We start from the raw sequence: 18,893 nt of genomic DNA, 5'->3' as shown, positions 1-18,893 counted from the left end.
TATTGAAATCCGCGTCCCCTCCGCCTTGAGTCCAGAATACGTTTAACCGAATAGACAGGTTCCCCATCTACGAGACGTGGCGGGGGGGGAACCGGGGCAGGCGGATTAAATGGTGAACGAAAAACAGGCTTAATTTTGGACACATGAAATACCGGATGAATTCTCCTGTACGCCGGAGGAAGTTTGAGGCGAACTGCCACTGGACTAAGGATCTTAATTACAGCAAACGGGCCAATGAATTTAGGAGCAAGCTTATTACAAACGGTGCGAAGAGGAATGTTCTGGGTAGAAAGCCACACCTTTTGACCAACGACGTATTCGGGAGGCTTAGACCGGTGGCGATCGGCCTGAGCCTTAGTGCGCTCCCGCACCTGGAGGAGAGCCGTTCTAGCCTTCCTCCAAGTGTGAGAACACCTCTGGACAAAAGCGTGAGCGGAGGGGACCGATACTTCGGATTCCAAACTCGGAAAAAGAGGTGGCTGGTATCCTAAACTACCTTCAAACGGAGTTAGGCCCGTGGACGATACAGGTAACGGGTTATGCGCGTACTCAACCCAGGAGAGCTGTTGGCTCCAGGAGGAAGGATTCTGAGAGACCAAACATCGCAACACTCGTTCCAAATCTTGGTTGGCCCTCTCAGTTTGACCGTTGCTCTGAGGATGGTAACCCGAGGAAAGACTAACATTCGCCCCCAGTAAGCGACAAAACTCTCTCCAAAATTTGGACACGAATTGGGGACCCCTGTCAGAAACCACGTCCTTCGGGAGGCCATGAATGCGAAAGACATGATCAATGACAGCAACCGCTGTCTCCCTGGCAGAAGGTAATTTGGGCAGGGGAATAAAATGAGCCGCCTTCGAGAACCGGTCCACCACGGTTAAAACCACCGTGTTGCCCTGGGAGGAAGGGAGGGCAGTAACGAAATCTAACGCAATATGGGACCAGGGTCTCGAAGGAACTGACAACGGCTGAAGGAACCCTGCTGGAGGTCGATTGGAAGTCTTACCAACAGCGCAAACTGAACAGGCCAAAACAAAACCACGAATATCTTGAGCCATCGAAGGCCACCAGAATCGTTGCTTAACCAAATAAGCGGTACGATTGACCCCTGGATGACAAGCGACCCTGGAACAATGACCCCAACGGATAACATCGGACCGCAAGTTCTCAGGCACAAATAAACGACTCGGTGGACAACCGGACGGAGGCGTTACCCCTTGTAAGGCACTGCGGACCTTCGATTCGATCTCCCAAATGACCGCAGAGATGACCAGTCTCTCCGGTACGATGGAATCGGGAGACGGACGTTCGGAACGATCAAAAATACGAGACAAGGCATCGGGCTTGGTGTTTTTGGAGCCCGGGCGGTACGAGATGGAAAAATCAAAACGACCGAAAAAAAGAACCCACCGAGCCTGCCTAGAGTTCAAGCGTTTAGCAGATCTAATGTACTCTAGGTTCTTGTGATCGGTCCAGACGATAAAAGGTACCCCCGACCCCTCTAACCAATGACGCCACTGTTCCAAGGCCAACTTAACTGCCAACAGCTCTCTGTTACCAATATCGTAGTTGCGTTCGGTGGGAGTCAAACGATGGGAAAAAAAAGCGCAAGGGTGCATCTTACCGTCCGCAGAAGAACGCTGGGAGAGAACCGCTCCAGCCCCAACCTCTGACGCGTCGACCTCCACCACAAACTGACGAGAGGGATCAGGGGTCACCAAAATGGGAGCCGAAACAAAGCGGCTTTTTAGGTTGGAAAATGCAGCCTCGGCTGCACTAGACCACCTGAACGTCAGCTTGGTGGAGGTCAAGGCAGTCAAAGGAGCGGCCAGCTGGCTGTAATTGCGAATAAAACGCCGGTAAAAATTGGCAAAACCCAGAAACCTCTGTAGGGCCTTACGGGAGTCTGGAGTTGGCCAATCCACCACAGCCTGAATCTTGTCGGGATCCATACGCACTCCCTCGGACGACACGATGAACCCCAAGAACGGAACTGACTGTGCATGAAAAACGCATTTCTCCGCCTTGACAAAAAGCCCATTCTCTAGCAGCCTCTGAAGCACTCGTCTGACATGCTGAATGTGTTCCTGGAGAGACGAAGAAAAAATCAATATGTCATCCAGGTAAACATAAATGAACTGATCAACCATGTCTCTCAGCACGTCATTGATGAGTGCTTGGAAGACCGCGGGAGCGTTGGAAAGCCCAAAAGGCATAACCAAGTATTCAAAGTGCCCCCTGGGGGTATTAAAAGCGGTCTTCCATTCATCCCCCTCCCTGATGCGAACCAAATGATAGGCGTTGCGGAGGTCCAACTTAGTAAAAAAGGAAGCTCCCTGCAACTGCTCGAAAGCTGAAGACATCAGCGGCAAAGGATACGTATTCTTTGCCGTGATGTTATTCAACCCCCGATAGTCAATGCAAGGCCGCAGGGAACCATCCTTCTTACCCACGAAGAAAAACCCCGCGCCCGCCGGAGATGAGGAAGGGCGGATGATCTTGGCTGCTAAAGAATCAGAAATATATTTCTCCATGGCCTCCCTCTCCGGAACGGAAAGCGAGTATAACCTGCCCTTAGGCGGAGACGTACCTGGCAATAAGTCTATGGCACAGTCATAGGGACGATGTGGAGGAAGAGAGGCAGCTCGAGACTTACTGAACACTTCCTTCAGGTTCAGGTACTCCTTGGGCACGTTAGACAGGTCCATGGATTCCTCCTGCAACACAGAACACAACACAGACGAACAGGCAGACACCAAACAACACGCATGACAAAAACTGCTCCACGCACGAACAGTGTTCAGTTGCCAGTCAATGTGAGGGTTGTGACGTGACAGCCAGGGATGACCCAACACCACAGGAGCCAGAGGGGAACTGATTAAAAACAGTTTAATCTCCTCCGTATGATTACCCGAAGTGATGAGTCTTATGGAAACGGTGCTCTGGATGAGTGAGGGCATAACCTGTCCACTGAGTGCTTGCACGGTGATAGGCTGAGGTAACGGAACCACCGGAATACCCAGCTGACCCGCCAGCGAAACGTCAATAAAACTGCCCTCCGCTCCTGAGTCCACCAAGGCCTGGCAGTTATGGCAAACGTTGGCCCATTGTAGTCTGACCGGGAGGAGAGTCGCTGAAGAGGATTTCTCAAAAGAAACTCCACCCGTTAATAGCCTCAAGTCTACTGACGGGCTCTGGCTTTTACCGGACAGTTGGAAACGACATGTCCACTTGCTCCACAGTAGAGACACAATCCATTAGTCCGTCGACGCTCTCTCTCCTCCCTGGTCAGCCGGGTTCTGCCCACCTGCATGGGTTCGTGATCTAAAACGGGGCTGACCGTGTCGCCGGCGAACTCCCGCTCCGGGAGGGAACATGAACGCCTTTGTTGATTACGACGTTGCAGACGGCTATCCACTCTAATGGCTAATTCGATCAGTCCATCCAGAGTTGTGGGTAAATCCAACCCGACGATCTCCCGTTGGACACGGTCAGCCAACCCATGCAGGAAGTGGTCCCACTGTGCCTCCTCGTTCCATCCTGTCTCTGCCGCTAGGGTGCGAAAATCAATGGAATAGTCAGTAACTGAACGATCACCTTGTTGCAACTCCGTCAGTTTACGAGCCGCTTCACGTCCCGAAACGGATCGATCAAACACCCTTTTTAACTCCTCTGTGAAAGACTGGAAGGAGACGCAGCATGATGATTGACTCTCCCACACCGCTGTTCCCCAGAGCGCAGCGCGTCCCGACATTAATGTGATCATTAACGCCACCTTGGACTGCTCCGTAGGAAACGACGTGGGTTGAAGAGTGAAAAACAACGAGCACTTCGTCACAAAAGCTCGGCATAAATGTGGCTCACCAGCATATTGGGCAGGAGGTGGAAGACGGGGCTCTGCGCGATGATCCGGCTGTGCTGCGGAGGGGGGAACAGACGGCGGGGTGGGCACAGTGGGCGCTCCGCTGATGTTCGATCTAAGTTGCTGGAGCTGGGCAGTAACCTCCGACACCTGTGCCACCAAAGCTTGTACCGCACGACCCGTAGCCAAGATCTGTTCATCCTGTTGATCCAAACGAGTATTGTTACTAACAATGAAGTCTCTCCACTCACCACTTGCTGAATCCATCGTGGTCGGATTGTTATGTCAGGACTGAAAACTCGAGATTCAATTGCAAGTGACAAAACTCCTTTATTAAGGAAATGCACCAGAAAAAGTGAACAACGTGAGTGGTCGGAAGACTGTGGTACAGCTGGTTCTTTGGCGGCACAGGGACTACAATGGGCTGATCGTCAAACGCAATCCAGCGCTGATCACCAGACAGATAAACATCCTCTCAGAACAGAGGCTGGAACACCAGACGAGATAAACATCCACTCAGAACAGCGGCAGGAACCCAGGAAACGAAAGGCAGAACTGAAAGGAACACAGCGTGAGCACACAGAACAATCCGACAATGAATGAACAAACACAGAGACATTAAATAGCAGTGCTGACAAGCAACAGCTGCCGCTGATCACCGATCAGCGCTCGTGAGTTGCCCAGCAACCACACGTGACAGTCAAGACACACACAACCACACACACACACACACACACACACACACACACACACACACACACACACACACACACACACACACACACACACACACACACACACACACACACACACACACACACACACACAATAACAACAGAACGGAATCCACAGACCTGCGAACCGTGACAGTCACAAAGGGCCTACTTTGCATCAGCAACACTGACTCAATGACAGACAAGTCATTCATAAGAAGACAACTGATGGCATCATAGCAACTCGTTTCTAACTAATTAATCAGTTGTTTGTTAATCATAAATATAGGGGGCTGCTGCTCAGTATAATAGTTTTCAAGAACATTATGTAAATTGGTCAATTATTTAGGCAAGGCTACTAAAACAAACCACCGAAACTTAACATGAACTGTTAAAAATTATAACAATTTATGCAAAAAATTTATGGAAAGCTGTCAGCCTGCATGTTTCTTACCTTGACCACTTTCATCCATATGGATCAGTTTTCTGTTCTGATCTCAACATGTCTCTGCAAACTACTGAGTAGGCATCAATCAGAGGCCGCATTTTTTATGATGTCATCATGTAGACTTAATACAAAGTATTTTACAATATTTTAAAAATACAAAAATACAAAACACTAAAGTATTTTGATACAAAATACGAAGCCATTTTCATCAAATACAAATTACAAAATACTATTTTGTATTTGAGAATACGTATTTGAAATACATGTATCATAAATACTGCCCATCCCTGCTAGCACACACATCCCAACATTCCTTTCAAGTCCAGTGTTTTCCAGTGGCTGAGCAGATAGTGTACCAGGCACTATGCCAGAATAAAACAAAAATTACCCTTGCTGACAAAACAAAACCTTATGGTCAGTCTTTTCCACTGTTTTTGTGACAATTTTATGGTGATTGCACAAAGAAAATGCTTTCAAATAATGAAACGGCATTCCATGTTTCTTTTTTTCAAGCATCACTACATGCTGCATTCAAGTTATCCAGGGCAGTTTCTACTTTTAGGACTTCATAAAATGTAATTAAGGCATCATGTATGTTCAAAATATTTTGTTCTGGAAAAAAAAAAAAAAAAAAAAATTCAGAATTTGTTCATCTGAATCTATTCATTCAAAAATGTATTCTTGAAAATAAAGGTTCTTTATTGACATTGATGGTTCAATGAAGAACCTTTGACATGTGTGTGATGCTGACGCAGGAGCCGGCCAACACTGAGCCGGCATTCTGACATAGAACCTGGAAGCATTGAATGTAAACAGCGTATTAGAATGACACAGAAGAGAAGATATTATTGAATAAAGTCATTATTTTTGCGCACAAAAAGTATTCTTGTTGCTTCATAATATTAAGGTTGAACCACTACAGTCACATGGACTATTTTAACGATATCTTAAGTACCTTTCCGGACCTTGAAAGTGGTGGTTAAATTGCTGTCTATGGAGGAGTCATATACCTCTCAGATTTCATTAAAAATATCTTAATTTGTGTTCTGAAGATGAATAAAGGTCTTATGGGTTTGGAACATCATGAGGGTGAGTAATTAATGACAGAATTTCATTTTTGTGCGAACTTACCCTTTAAGGGTTTATGATTGAGTGATGTAACAGTTTAATGGCATTAAGGTGCCGTTTACCGTTTTTTTTTTTTTTTTTTGCGAATTTTCCAGTCATTTCAAAGGAGCTATTTCACCTGAAGGCAAAAAAAAAAAAAAAAATTCCTATTTTACAATACATTTGAGTTGGTCAAATGGCATATGTGACAATACAAATGTCCCTAAGTGTCCCTTATTTTCTTATGTTGTAGTTGGACTTTGCAACCCTAAACACAAGATAAAATGACTTATTGAGCTGAGAGTTTTAGCTGAGAGAACATCATCAACCTTTCGATGCAATACAAAAAAGCCACACACAGATGCCTGGACATCTGTGCCAGTATAGTCTCGCCTTCTGTTGTACTCCATCTGTGTGCCATCACAATTTCAGTCAAAATAAATAAATAAAAAGTAAATGAACTCTTACTTTTTAGCCTACAGTTCCAAATGAAGATGGCAAGTCAACAGAGCTGTGGATTTACAACTCTGGGTGTTATGTTAATATGCCTGTGTCATATTAAAAATGGCTTACAATAATAATAATAAAGTTAAATGCCTTGGGTGGTTTCTTGAATGTGTTGTAGCATGCTAAATATAGTATATTTGTCTTCACTAGCATAAATTTATGACTAATTTGAGGCTGAAGCAATTCCACAGGATGTTTCTGAACGACTTCCATCTAAAGGTCATTAGAATCATAGTGAATTATGTATTTAAAGATGCTAATGGTACTACTTTTTACCCAGCATTGGCTTTGAATTTGGGTGGTCCTTAGCTGAATGAATTATAATATACCTTATTATGGAATTATAAACATACTGTGCATTAAAGAGACCAGACAATACACACTTATCACAAGAAACATATTGTGCATGCACAATGTTTTTAAAGAATACTTTTTAACCAGCAATATTATTATTATTATAAAGTTATGTGAACTATGTGTGAAGAAGCCATGGTATGCTCTATTGCACAAATTTATGTGGATTAGTAGCCATCCATATATTTTTGGTCAAACCAGCGCAAAATTCTGCAGAATCTTCAATCCCTCAACAGTAAGGGGTTCTTGTTGGTCCTGGAGAGAGGATTGTTGTTTTTGTGTAGAGTGTACTGCTAGTGAGTTTATCTTGGAAGTTCATCCCATGAGATCCTCCAGATCAGTCACACATGGTCTTTCAGTGTTTTTCACTCAATCCAAAAAGACACAGTGATTAAGTGAGGCACTGTGGGAAATAGGAAACTGACCAGAGAAGTGAATCAGAGTCAGACTTTGGGCAAACGTTCAATTCATCGAGCACCAGCTTTCCACTCTTAAAACAGCTAGCTATTATAAGCTTTCATTTCAGCTAGTTTGAAATCCATTCCATATATGTGTGTACTGCATGTGTGTGTGTGCGTGACTGAAAATGTACTTTAAAAGACCTAAAATACTCTTTCCCCTGGTTTCACAGGCAAGCTTTAAGACTAGTCCCAGACTAAAATGCATGTTTGAGCTGTTTTAACTGAAAGCAACTTGCACTGAAATCTTCTGAGGCACGTTTATAAAAGCTATACTTAAATATGGAACTAAGCCCTAATCCTGGCTTAATCTATTAAATAATGCCTTTGAATCAGAAGAGTGAAGCAGTGCCTAAGCTGGCAACCCTAAATATGTGTGACATTATACAATAAGTTGCTATGTTTTGGCACTTAAATGAGAAAGTTGCAACTGATTTGCTCTTTTTAATGAATACTTCTAAATAAATAAATATTATGATCTCATTCTGATGGGAAACATACCATGCCCATGGATTTATTTAGAACAAACTTTAACTTACTGTGTCTTCAGTGCTTAGAACTTGGTTTCCAAAAGACTGAAATGAATTTTATTGGAATTTTGAGGAGAACACACAACAGTTCTGAATGCATATTGAGTTAGTTATCCATAATGTAATGCACATGCAAACTCTCTGATGCATCAAATAAAAGCTCAGAGCTTTCCTTCAAAAAAACAATTTGATCCATCATAACCAGATGGCACAGATCTTTACAGATATTTGGATTTAGGTTTGAAGCCCCCCACAAGGAAGAAGGCAATATTATGAGTGTATGTTAGGTCTTTTATAGCAGATTCATTTTAAACCACAAATTTAGTCTTATTTTTTATTTATTTTTTATTTTTTTATTATTATTTTTTGGGAAGATACATCCAGAACACAGATACCATGGGGTCCTGAACTTGGAGACTTTGGGGTCAGTTAATATACTATTAATTAGCAAGAATTTAATTAATTAGCTGTTCATTTGGATCTCACACTTGATGGGATTGCCGGTTGTAAATGGCTGAATACCATGAATGCAACTTTTTTTAATGAACTGAATTGTTTTTCTATTTTATTAATATTTTGTATTTTGAGGGCATGGTACTAAACAATATTTATCAATATATTTTGACCCATTTATTGCATAAAAACTATGTATTTACATTAATACAATATTACTGTTTTACTGTATTTTGATCAAATAAATGCAACCTTGGTGCATAAGAAACTTCTTTCAAAAACATTAAAAAATCGTTTTGAACATTTGAACGGTAGTATGTTATCAGCATAATTGAGTGAAAGGTTGAGTTTCTTAGTATTTGGTATGTCAGTCTTATAACAACAATTTTATATATTATTCTCTTAAATCTTTGCTTAATCCCCCCCCCCCCCAAAAAAAACAAAAACAAAAAAACAACAAAACAAAACAAAAACAACAAAAACCAAAAAAAAAAAGAAAAAAAAAAAAAAAGTAAAATTAGCTTCTTTCAAGGTATAAACATAGATTTTGCATTCAAGTTATATAGTGTGCACCCAGACATGTTTACCCCATTGTATGTTGAAAAAACAGACAATATGCTTTATTATTTATCCATATTTTATTCCTTCAAATAGTGCTCATTCTACAAGACAGACTTAGTATCTGCTAAATTGACAGGCAAGTCCCTTGAGCCCAGCATGTTGTGATATGATGAGAGACAAAACCAAAAGGTTTCCAATTACTGCTTGCTGAAACTCTGCAGCCTTATTTTGGTTTAGACTCAGACTTAGTGCTGGGCATACGCAAGTTTTTCTCCCCACATGCTCATTAATAAGGCTCATGCCATGGGATGCTGTCTCCTTAGTCAAGCACATCCCATTGCATTTCATTACTGAGGGTTCAGCACCAACCGCAAACAGACGCTCCATTGCACACTGACATAATGGAATGGCTTTGTGTTCAAAGTTAAGCTATATAAAATAAACAGCACTCTTGAGGCAGGCCTCTTAACAGTTTTATGTCACATGCACTTTCATGGTCTCCAGTGCGATGATGCACAGGGCGTTGGGTATTTAATGGGAATTCCAGAAATGGCTCTGGCCGATGCGCACAGTGTTTCAGTGGCCTGTCAGTTTTGATCGCTGTCTATGTGGATGCGAACTGGAATTCAAAACAACTCAAATACATCTTTCTTTGCTACGGTCCTTAATTTACCCTTAACCCTGGCATCTTTTTCTTTTGACTGAAGTGAGTTCTAATGGAATTAGAATAGAACATGAACAAGCCTTTAGGAACTACCAAGGACGATAACTAAAAAACACATTTAAAAGAATACCAGTGTTCACACCAAAACTACAACAGCACAGAACTATTTTTTCCCAGCTGGGGCACGTTCAAGCTCAAACCAGTGAGCAAAGTTTTGCTACGGTTTCCGGGTTGAACGACATGTTTGCTGGAAACCTGTGCAAGGTTTGAGATATGTTTTGTCTTGTTTGGTGGGTGTGTCAAATATGTCAGCCCAATCAATAACAACATGTATATAAACCATGCGGTATTAAAGAGACAGCTCGCACAATGGGTATGAATGTAACATAAAAGTACTATTCATATTTACATATTTTGCTATTGTATTTTGGAGTGACCCTTTCATAAACTTTTCTATTCTCCTCTGATTATATAATGGTAAATATTACAATATCATAGCACAACAATAGTGACCAGCAATAATGATAAGCATAATACTCTCAATAAAAATAATAAGGTCATATAGATCATAACACAGTCTCGGAGGTAAGAAGTAGATTATCCTACAATGTTTGTCTTTTCATCCTGAAATGCGAGGCAAATGTTGGATCACAAATAGGAACCACAGTTTCCACAAATCCATTAACTCGATTGGGATGTTCTCTTTTATTCTGAACGGCAAGGGCAGTGATTGTAGTATTGAGTGTATTTTGCAGTATTAAACACGTATTTATCATCAGGCTCCGAAAATTCTTCAAAAAGAACACAAAGAATGGCCTTCTCAGCTGCCATAGTTGCAACTCTTGCGTCATCAGAACAGGGTGTTCAACGCACCACCATTTCCATTTAAAAAATGTTTTGCAACATTTTGTCGGGGCTGAACGCAGCCCTGATGAATGATAAAAAACATTGACAGCCAATCAGAATCCACCTGACTTTAAAGAGCTTGCGGATTTAAAGTGGCAGATGAAAAACTGCAGTGCACATTTGATCAACTGAAAGTTATCATACATTGGTGTGGATGCTAATGTATTTATCAGTTATCTTTATAGTTATTGTTTATGGTGTGAACGGGGTTGAACACATACATTTAACATTTGCTGGAAGCAAACACTATTGAAATGAACATGTCTCTTTCAATTTTACATCCTTTCATACAATTCCTGCAGTCTTTTTAATGTTCATCACTCTTGACTGTGGAGTCAGCAGGTTTGTCAATTGCACAGTGCTGGTTCATGTCTTTGATACAGAAATTCTTCAGCAAAAATCCATTGGGATTTCATCTCAGTTTAATATTCAGCACCAAACTCTGCTGAAGCATTAGATTTTTTAAGTAATAGTCGGACAGTCTGAAACTCCATTTATAATTCCATTGTGAAAACTCATTTGCATTTGGAGTAAAAAAAGTTCCCTGTCTTTTCCTCAAACTGTCTGAAAAGTGTTTCCTGTAATCTCTTGAAATCACATGAAAAGCTGCACTATTTTGGGATGCTTAGAGAGCTCAGATAATCTGCTAAATTTTTGCCATGACCTGATTGTCATGTCAACAGAAATCTCTCATTTCCCGTCATCTCTTATACAGTCAGTTTTCCCATCATGCATTGCCCTTTCTTTTGGTTAATCCGGCCTTAACCCTGACTAGACAAATGATCTACCATAATCCGTAACAATAGCCATGCAACCTAATGATGGCTTCTCTGGTGCTGTTAGAAATGACAGAAAGGAAAAATTATGGTTACACTTTATTTTACAGTGTCATAGTTTCATTGTAATTACTCAAATAAGTACAGAGTACTATTGATTAACTACATGTACTTGCTATAGAGTTACAGATAGGGTTAGGGTTTGGTTTAGGGTTAGTTACTTGTAATTACTCTTATTACTATAGTAAGTACATGTAGTAACATGTAACTACAGCACTGTAAAATAAAGTGTTACCAAAATTATTCACAAGTCTCATTCACACCAAGGATGATAACTATAATGATAATGTTATAGTTATAACTATAGTTATTATAGTAAAAATATAGTTGAAAAATCATTCTTAATTTAAAAGAATACAAGAGTCCACATCACAAGGATAATGGCACAGAGTAACAATATAGTTGGAATCACTTTCAAAATGATTGTTTTCTAGCTGATGAATTATAAAAACATTGACAGCCAATCAGAACCCATCCTGTTTAAAGAGCTCAAGCATTTAAAGCAGCAGACGACAACACTGCAGCTCATACTTATAAACAGAACAATATTGCCTGTTGATGTGGATGCTAATATAGTTATCTTTAAAGTTATATTATCATTCTTGGAATGAATGGGCCTTTAAGTATTCTAATAAACGTGGCTTAGTGGGACAGGAAGCCTCCAGGGCAGTTCAGGGGGCCAATGCGGCGCAGGTAACTCAGGAGGCCAGGGCGGTGCAGGTAACTCAGGAGGCCAGGGTGGTGCAGGTAACTCAGGAGGCCAGGGTTGCACAGGTAACTCAGGAGGCCAGGGTGGCGCAGGTAACTCTGGAGGCCAGGGTGGCGCAGGTAACTCTGGAGGCCAGGGTGGCACAGGTAACTCTGGAGGCCAGGGCGGTGCAGGTAACTCAGGAGGCCAGGGCGGTGCAGGTAACTCAGGAGGCCAGGGTGGTGCAGGTAACTCAGGAGGCCAGGACGGTGCAGGTAACTCAAGAGGCCAGGGCTGTGCAGGTAACTCAGGGGCAAGGGTGGCACAGGTAACTCTGGAGGCCAGGGCGGTGCAGGTAACTCAGGAGGCCAGGGTGGTGCAGGTAACTCAGGAGGCCAGGGCGGTGCAGGTAACTCTGGAGGCCAGGGTGGCGCAGGTAACTCTGGAGGCCAGGGTGGCACAGGTAACTCTGGAGGCCAGGGCGGTGCAGGTAACTCAGGAGGCCAGGGCGGTGCAGGTAACTCAGGAGGCCAGGGTGGTGCAGGTAACTCAGGAGGCCAGGACGGTGCAGGTAACTCAAGAGGCCAGGGCTGTGCAGGTAACTCAGGGGCAAGGGTGGCACAGGTAACTCTGGAGGCCAGGGCGGTGCAGGTAACTCAGGAGGCCAGGGTGGTGCAGGTAACTCAGGAGGCCAGGGCGGTGCAGGTAACTCTGGAGGCCAGGGTGGCGCAGGTAACTCTGGAGGCCAGGGTGGCACAGGTAACTCTGGAGGCCAGGGCGGTGCAGGTAACTCAGGAGGCCAGGGCGGTGCAGGTAACTCAGGAGGCCAGGGTGGTGCAGGTAACTCAGGAGGCCAGGGCGGTGCAGGTAACTCAAGAGGCCAGGGCTGTGCAGGTAACTCAGGGGCAAGGGTGGCACAGGTAACTCTGGAGGCCAGGGCGGTGCAGGTAACTCAGGAGGCCAGGGTGGTGCAGGTAACTCAGGAGGCCAGGGCGGTGCAGGTAACTCAGGAGGCCAGGGTGGCACAGGTAACTCAGGAAGCCAGGGTGGCACAGGTAACTCTGGAGGCCAGGGCGGTGCAGGTAACTCAGGAGGCCAGGGCGGTGCAGGTAACTCAGGAGGCCAGGGTGGTGCAGGTAACTCAGGAGGCCAGGGTGGCGCAGGTAACTCAGGAGGCCAGGGTTGCGCAGGTAACTCTGGAGGCCAGGGCGGTGCAGGTAACTCTGGAGGCCAGGGTGGTGCAGGTAACTCAGGAGGCCAGGGTGGCGCAGGTAACTCAGGAAGCCAGGGTGGCACAGGTAACTCTGGAGGCCAGGGCGGTCCAGGTAACTCAGGAGGCCAGGGCGGTGCAGGTAACTCTGGAGGCCAGGGTGGTGCAGGTAACTCAGGAGGCCAGGGCGGCTCAGGTAACTCAGGAAGCCAGGGTGGCACAGGTAACTCTGGAGGCCAGGGTGGTGCAGGTAACTCAGGAGGCCAGGGTGGCGCAGGTAACTCAGGAGGCCAGGGTTGCACAGGTAACTCTGGAGGCCAGGGCGGTGCAGTTAACTCTGGAGGCCAGGGCGGTGCAGGTAACTCAGGAGGCCAGGGTGGCGCAGGTAACTCAGGAGGCCAGGGTGGCGCAGGTAACTCAGGAAGCCAGGGTGGCACAGGTAACTCTGGAGGCCAGGGCGGTCCAGGTAACTCAGGAGGCCAGGGTGGTGCAGGTAACTCAGGGGCAAGGGTGGCACAGGTAACTCTGGAGGCCAGGGCGGTGCAGGTAACTCAGGAGGCCAGGGTGGTGCAGGTAACTCAGGAGGCCAGGGCGGTGCAGGTAACTCAGGAGGCCAGGGTGGCACAGGTAACTCAGGAGGCCAGGGTTGCACAGGTAACTCTGGAGGCCAGGGCGGTGCAGGTAACTCTGGAGGCCAGGGTGGTGCAGGTAACTCAGGAGGCCAGGGTGGCGCAGGTAACTCAGGAAGCCAGGGTGGCACAGGTAACTCTGGAGGCCAGGGCGGTCCAGGTAACTCAGAGGCCAGGGTGGCGCAGGTAACTCAGGATGTCAGGGTGGCGCAGGTAACTCAGGAGGCCAGGGTGTCACAAATAACTCAGGGCCCAGGGCGGCGCAGGTAACTCAGGGGCCAGGGCGGAGCAGGTAACTCAGGAGGCCAGGGCTGTGCAGGTAACTCAGGGGCCAGAGTGGCACAGGTAACTCAGGAGGCCAGGGTGGTGCAGGTAACTCAGGAGGCCAGGGCAGCGCAGGTAACTCAGGGGCCAGGGTGTCACAAATAACTCAGGCCCAGGGCGGCGCAGGTAACTCAGGAGGCCAGGGTGAAAAATAACCTCTGATCATTGCTCTTTAGATAGCTTTTCATTTGTGGGAAGCAAGCCATTCTACAATATTCTCCTCTACTCCAAAGCATTAAATGACTTTTCACAGTGAAGTACTGTAACTCACCAACACCAGCAGCTAAAAAGTCTCCCCACACAATGATACTCTTCCTCCATGCTTCATTGTGGCATAGAGATGTATTTATTATTATATTTTTAGCAGATTTTCAAGACACATTGTGATTGTGTATCATTGTGATTTATTTTTTTCTGTGACAACAATGGCTTTTTAAGTAATGCATTTGCTTAAATTTAGCTAATTTCCTGACCAATAATTTGTGGTTAAGATAATTAAAATTAGCCATTTTGGTCCATTTTGCCCAGGTGTATATGTAATTGCCCTTATTTAGGACACTTGAAGCCCCTCTGCTCCTGTTAGCATCCACTATGGGACAATCCAATCAATGCCACATTCGATTGGATCTCCCTGTAATCAGAAGAGATAAAGGCTTATTGAAAGCAAAGACAGAGCAAGTGAAGGCCATTGGATGGGAGACATCAGCCAAATGTTATAATATCAAACAATGGTAATATTATGCATTTTGGAGAGGCATTGTGACATATCAGGTTCAGTGTTTGTTTCCCTTTTACACTGTAAGGGTTATGTTTAGTTCTGTTAGTGTCCATTGTGTTTTGTTTCTTTTCCCTATTCCTCTTTGCTTGTGTGCCTTGTCATTGGCTCATTTTCTTCATTTTTATTGAAAATATAGGAAAAGAGAGATGAGCGAGTCAAAAGGTACTTTCAGGTGCCACACACGACACACCCTACGGCCTATGACACTGCAAATGTTAAAGGATTAGTTTGCCCAAAAATGAAAATTCTGTCATTAATTACTAAACCTGTCGTTCCAAACCCATAAGACCTTTGTTCATCTTCGGAACACAAATTAAGATATTTTTGATGATTTCTGACTCCTCCATAGACAGCAATTTAACCACCACTTTCAAGTTCCAGAAAAGTACTAAAGACATTGTTAAAATAGTCGACATGAATGCAGTGGTTCAACCTTAATGTTATGAAGTGATGAGAATACTTTTTGTGTGCAAAAATGAAACAAAAATAGCAACTTTATTCAACAACATCTTCTCTTCTGTGATATTCTTCTATGGTGTTTACATCCAGTGCTTCCAGGTTCTACGTCTTCCCCTCACTTGGGGCCTAAGTGTGCATGGGCCCCTGGGCAATGCCCATAATGCCAATTGGATAATCTGGCATTGGGTGTGTCCAAACTTACTGATGGATTTTAAAATTAAAAGGGAACATCAATCAAATTATAATTATTATTTTTGTTCTTTGTAAACAAAAATGTACTGTATCACACTGCATGCAGAATCACTAGAGGAAAGGCTCTGCATGCTAGTTGGAAAGGAAAATCTGAAAGCATATGTCTGAGTTAGTTTGCAATTCTGCATGCCTCCAAGTTAGGCCAAATCCTTTTGAAATACTTTCATTACTTCATGGAGAGCCGTAGGCACGAGGAAAAACACTGTTGCTTCAGACTAGGGAAGAATCTAGTTTCTGATCCATTATTGCATTTGGAAGTAGAAGGTTTCTGGTGTTTGCATTTCACTACTAGTTTTTAATGCACTTCAAAAAGTCAAAACATTGACTTTCACACATGTTAGAAAAACAGCTGAACTGCTGAGGTAAGACAAATTGAAAGCAAAAAAGGATTTATACTGCATAACATAGTTTTGTTTTTTGTTTTTTAGAAGTAAAGGAACATAGAAGCATTCATTAGTGATTACATGGTGAATGCATTATTATTATGCTACCACAAATTCAAAACGGCCTTTGATTTACAAAGGGTAAACCAGGGAGCAGTACATCACAGGCATACGGTTTTATTTGTTTACAGACCTTGAACCTGGTTTGTAGTTGTGTAATTTATTACAGAAGATAAACAACATGGAAGGAAGCTGTTTTATTACCTGATGTAATGTTGCCTTATGATGCAATGTTGGCATCCTCTGTGGAAGGTGGATAAAAAAAGAAAAAGAACTCTGGTTTTCTGAAATATCAGTATTGTATGAAACATTGTGCCATCTTGAATGAAATTTTCATTAATATAAGACATAGGACAGCTCTGTCTGTGATCAAAGACTTTAAAAAATAAAGTGTGTAATTTCTACACTCTAGCGCCCCCAAATGGAACATAAAATGTGTTTCAAAATAATATTTTTTCAAACCGTCTTCCATACAGTATATGGATTTACAGTCTTATTGGTGGCTGAAAATATTATGAATAGTGATTGGCAATATAGCAGTATTATGGTTAATGGTTATTAGGCAATATTAGATTTTTTTTCGATGTGCGTTGATACTCATTTCTCATGTTGCTCATTTTTTACATGTAGATCATGTTTGCGGTAATCTAATGTTCACTTATAGTTAATCTTTACAAACACTTAATAACACTTAAATCTTTAGCAAATCTCTCAATGAATACCCAGTTATCTTTCTGTACATCAAAATTCTGTGATGCTTAAAGTCCCGCTGTGGTGAAGTTTTTAATGTTGTTTATGTGTCGGTGTTTTTAATATGCTTTAAGACAAACCATGTACACATTCATAAATCAACACTATTGCTGAGTATTTTCTGTTTAAAACTGCAGTGATTTAAAGACGGTTTCAAAAACGCGGTTTGAAGTTTCTGGTGTTTGTGAAGTCACAAACTACCTTGTAACCAATCATGTCAACGTGTCGGCGGGCTTTAGGACATCATTAACCATGAGCCCTCTGAAGTAGGAGAGTCTCAAGAAGCCAGGTTATCCCGATACATTTTTCTGTTGATATAAAAAAATCGGGTAGATTTAGCAATATAGTTTGTGTATGATGTACATTACGATGTTATGATGAACTATATCTTTCTACACTGACGTTCTAAGGTATTCAAAGCATTTCTAAGGATATAGATTTTTATAAGGCAGCTGTCTGACTCACGAACGGGAACACGGTTTGTTTGTGTAACATTAGCAACACATTATTAGCAGCTGTTTGATAATGTTGTCAAGCAAAAGGCTATTCATATTAATTACCGTCATGTGTCTGACGTTGTAAAAACCAGTACCAATACCACTGTGCAGCATTTACTTCAGTAAGTTGACCGAGTGGATCTCTGAGCTTGTGCGAGTGAGTGGAGGCGGAGCTAATTAGCATATTCATAGATCCGCATATAATAAATGAAGCAAGGGTGTAGTTACATTCAAGCTATATTAAGGCATGAAGAATTTTTTTCACAGGAAGAAATTAAACATAATTTTGGTGATCAAAGATGAGTTTTAAGGGATAAAATTATTGACTTACAGGGGGGACATTAAATTTACTTGTAGCATTTTTGTGTTTTCTTTTTAAATAATTTAGGCAAAACAAACATTTAATATTGACCATTTGTCAAAACATCAAGGTAAATATCGTTATCTGTCAAATTTGTTTTATATTGCTAAATCCAATATTTAATGAAAACGCATATTTTATGCACACGTGCAATTCTGGCATATTATTACATCATTCTCTAAAGTGTGTGTTTTTCAAAAGTGAACAAATATTTTATAGGATATGTTAATTGGGATCCAACTGTGAATTTTTATGTTGTGTTAGCTGGTATGACAAGGAGTTGATTCAGTAAAAATCAGCTCAGCAAAACAAGAATTAAGTTTTAGTTTAAAGGATACACAAAAGTATGACAAGGCTTATATAGGTTGGAGGGAGGCAGGGTATGAACTAAAGTTTAAAGTAATGCATATTCCCTGGTGCTTTTGCATTTGCTTCATGGAGTTTTTGTTGTGTGGTTTTTGCTGCAATCGAATACTGATCCTTTTCCATCTCATGCTCTTATAAAAAGCAACAGCTCTTTAGAGAGCCAGCAACACTGCCTTACTACAGTACCTCTCTGTATCTCATTCACTGTTGCACACCTACACGGTCTACATTTGCACACTGCATTACTTAAAAGTGAAATCATTTTTTTAAGGGCCTCATCTGCTCACTTGTATACGCACGTTCTCCTCCACCTCCACTCTGTCTTTTCCATGACAGATTATGCCGCCTTATGCTATGAATGCTCTGAATATGAGTGGTACAAAGTATCTCAGTCAGTAAGCTGCCAGGGACCTTCAGTTCAGTGCTGCTAAATATGAATCTGAAACGAGACAACTGCTGATGTGATCAGCCCACCTCTCCAAGTAACTGTCTGGTTTGTGTTGTGGCATTTTTTTTTTTTTTATTGAAATGATTGGAATATAGTATTTATTCATTGTTTTTCTATTGATCCGTTCATTAAATTTGGTAATATACTGAATGGTTGCCTGACTTCTTAAGTAGAAAAGGTTTTACTTACTACTTGTTTCTTTAATTCACAATATGAGGTTTGAAGGAAATACACAGGCCTCTCCACTGAAGAAGGTAATTTGTGGGGGTTTTTAAATAAAAAAAAAAAG

The 18,893-nt window shown here is 42.7% G+C and overlaps 1 protein-coding gene across 1 annotated transcript; it reads left to right on the top strand.

Annotated features, from left to right (window-relative positions):
- The first annotated feature begins 4,144 nt into the window (after positions 1 to 4,144).
- Positions 4,145 to 14,116, top strand: LOC137004326 (PE-PGRS family protein PE_PGRS5-like). Its single transcript, XM_067364570.1, has 4 exons — positions 4,145 to 4,433; positions 12,046 to 12,389; positions 12,433 to 12,981; positions 13,025 to 14,116. The coding sequence occupies exons 1-4, from the start codon at positions 4,145 to 4,147 to the stop codon at positions 14,114 to 14,116; spliced, it is 2,274 nt and encodes a 757-aa protein (XP_067220671.1).
- Positions 14,117 to 18,893: the final 4,777 nt, after the last annotated feature.

Source organism: Chanodichthys erythropterus, chromosome 3 (genome assembly GCF_024489055.1).
Source record: "Chanodichthys erythropterus isolate Z2021 chromosome 3, ASM2448905v1, whole genome shotgun sequence".
Taxonomy (NCBI): Eukaryota; Metazoa; Chordata; class Actinopteri; order Cypriniformes; family Xenocyprididae; genus Chanodichthys; species Chanodichthys erythropterus.
Note: the sequence above shows the minus strand (reverse complement) of the source record. Positions and strands in the feature narration are given on the sequence as shown.